At 39.9% G+C, this 414-nt stretch overlaps 1 protein-coding gene across 1 annotated transcript in view; it reads right to left on the reverse strand.

Moving 5' to 3' along the window:
• LOC119592476 (integumentary mucin C.1-like) overlaps positions 1-140 on the reverse strand; it is a gene marked incomplete in the record, with an annotated part of 4,500 nt that extends 4,360 nt beyond the window's left edge. The window contains 1 exon segment of the mRNA XM_037941305.1: positions 46-140. Coding sequence (XP_037797233.1) covers positions 46-69 — 24 coding nt within the window.
• Between the last annotated feature and the right edge of the window lie 274 nt (positions 141-414).

Here is a 414-nt window from a genome sequence, read left to right on the forward strand (position 1 = left end):
ATACACGAGTGTATGTAAAAATAAAGTTCTCTTAGAATCACTCACGGCAAAAGCGAGTAATCCCCTCATGGTGGCTGCAGTCTCTCGCTCGGTGCGTATCCGACCTCCTCCAAAGTCGGGGTGATTCGTGAATACAAAAATAACTCTTTATATATGAAGCTTCGACACCGTTCAGCCTGAGTCGTGAATCCTGTCACATCCATGAGAAATTGTTATACAGTTGTTTTGTTTTGCATAATGTTTGATATCTGTAGTTGTATGCCTTTGTCACTTCCTGTTGTATCAAGTGTAGTTTGATTAGTGGAGAAAATGAGGTAGCGAATAAGGGTTCACAGGCGTGGCGGCACAAGCAAACAAAAATACTTAGTTACGCGTACTTAGAATAAAAAAACGTAAAAAAACTGAAAAATACAC

This window comes from Penaeus monodon, chromosome 30, assembly GCF_015228065.2.
Source record: "Penaeus monodon isolate SGIC_2016 chromosome 30, NSTDA_Pmon_1, whole genome shotgun sequence".
Taxonomy (NCBI): domain Eukaryota; kingdom Metazoa; phylum Arthropoda; class Malacostraca; order Decapoda; family Penaeidae; genus Penaeus; species Penaeus monodon.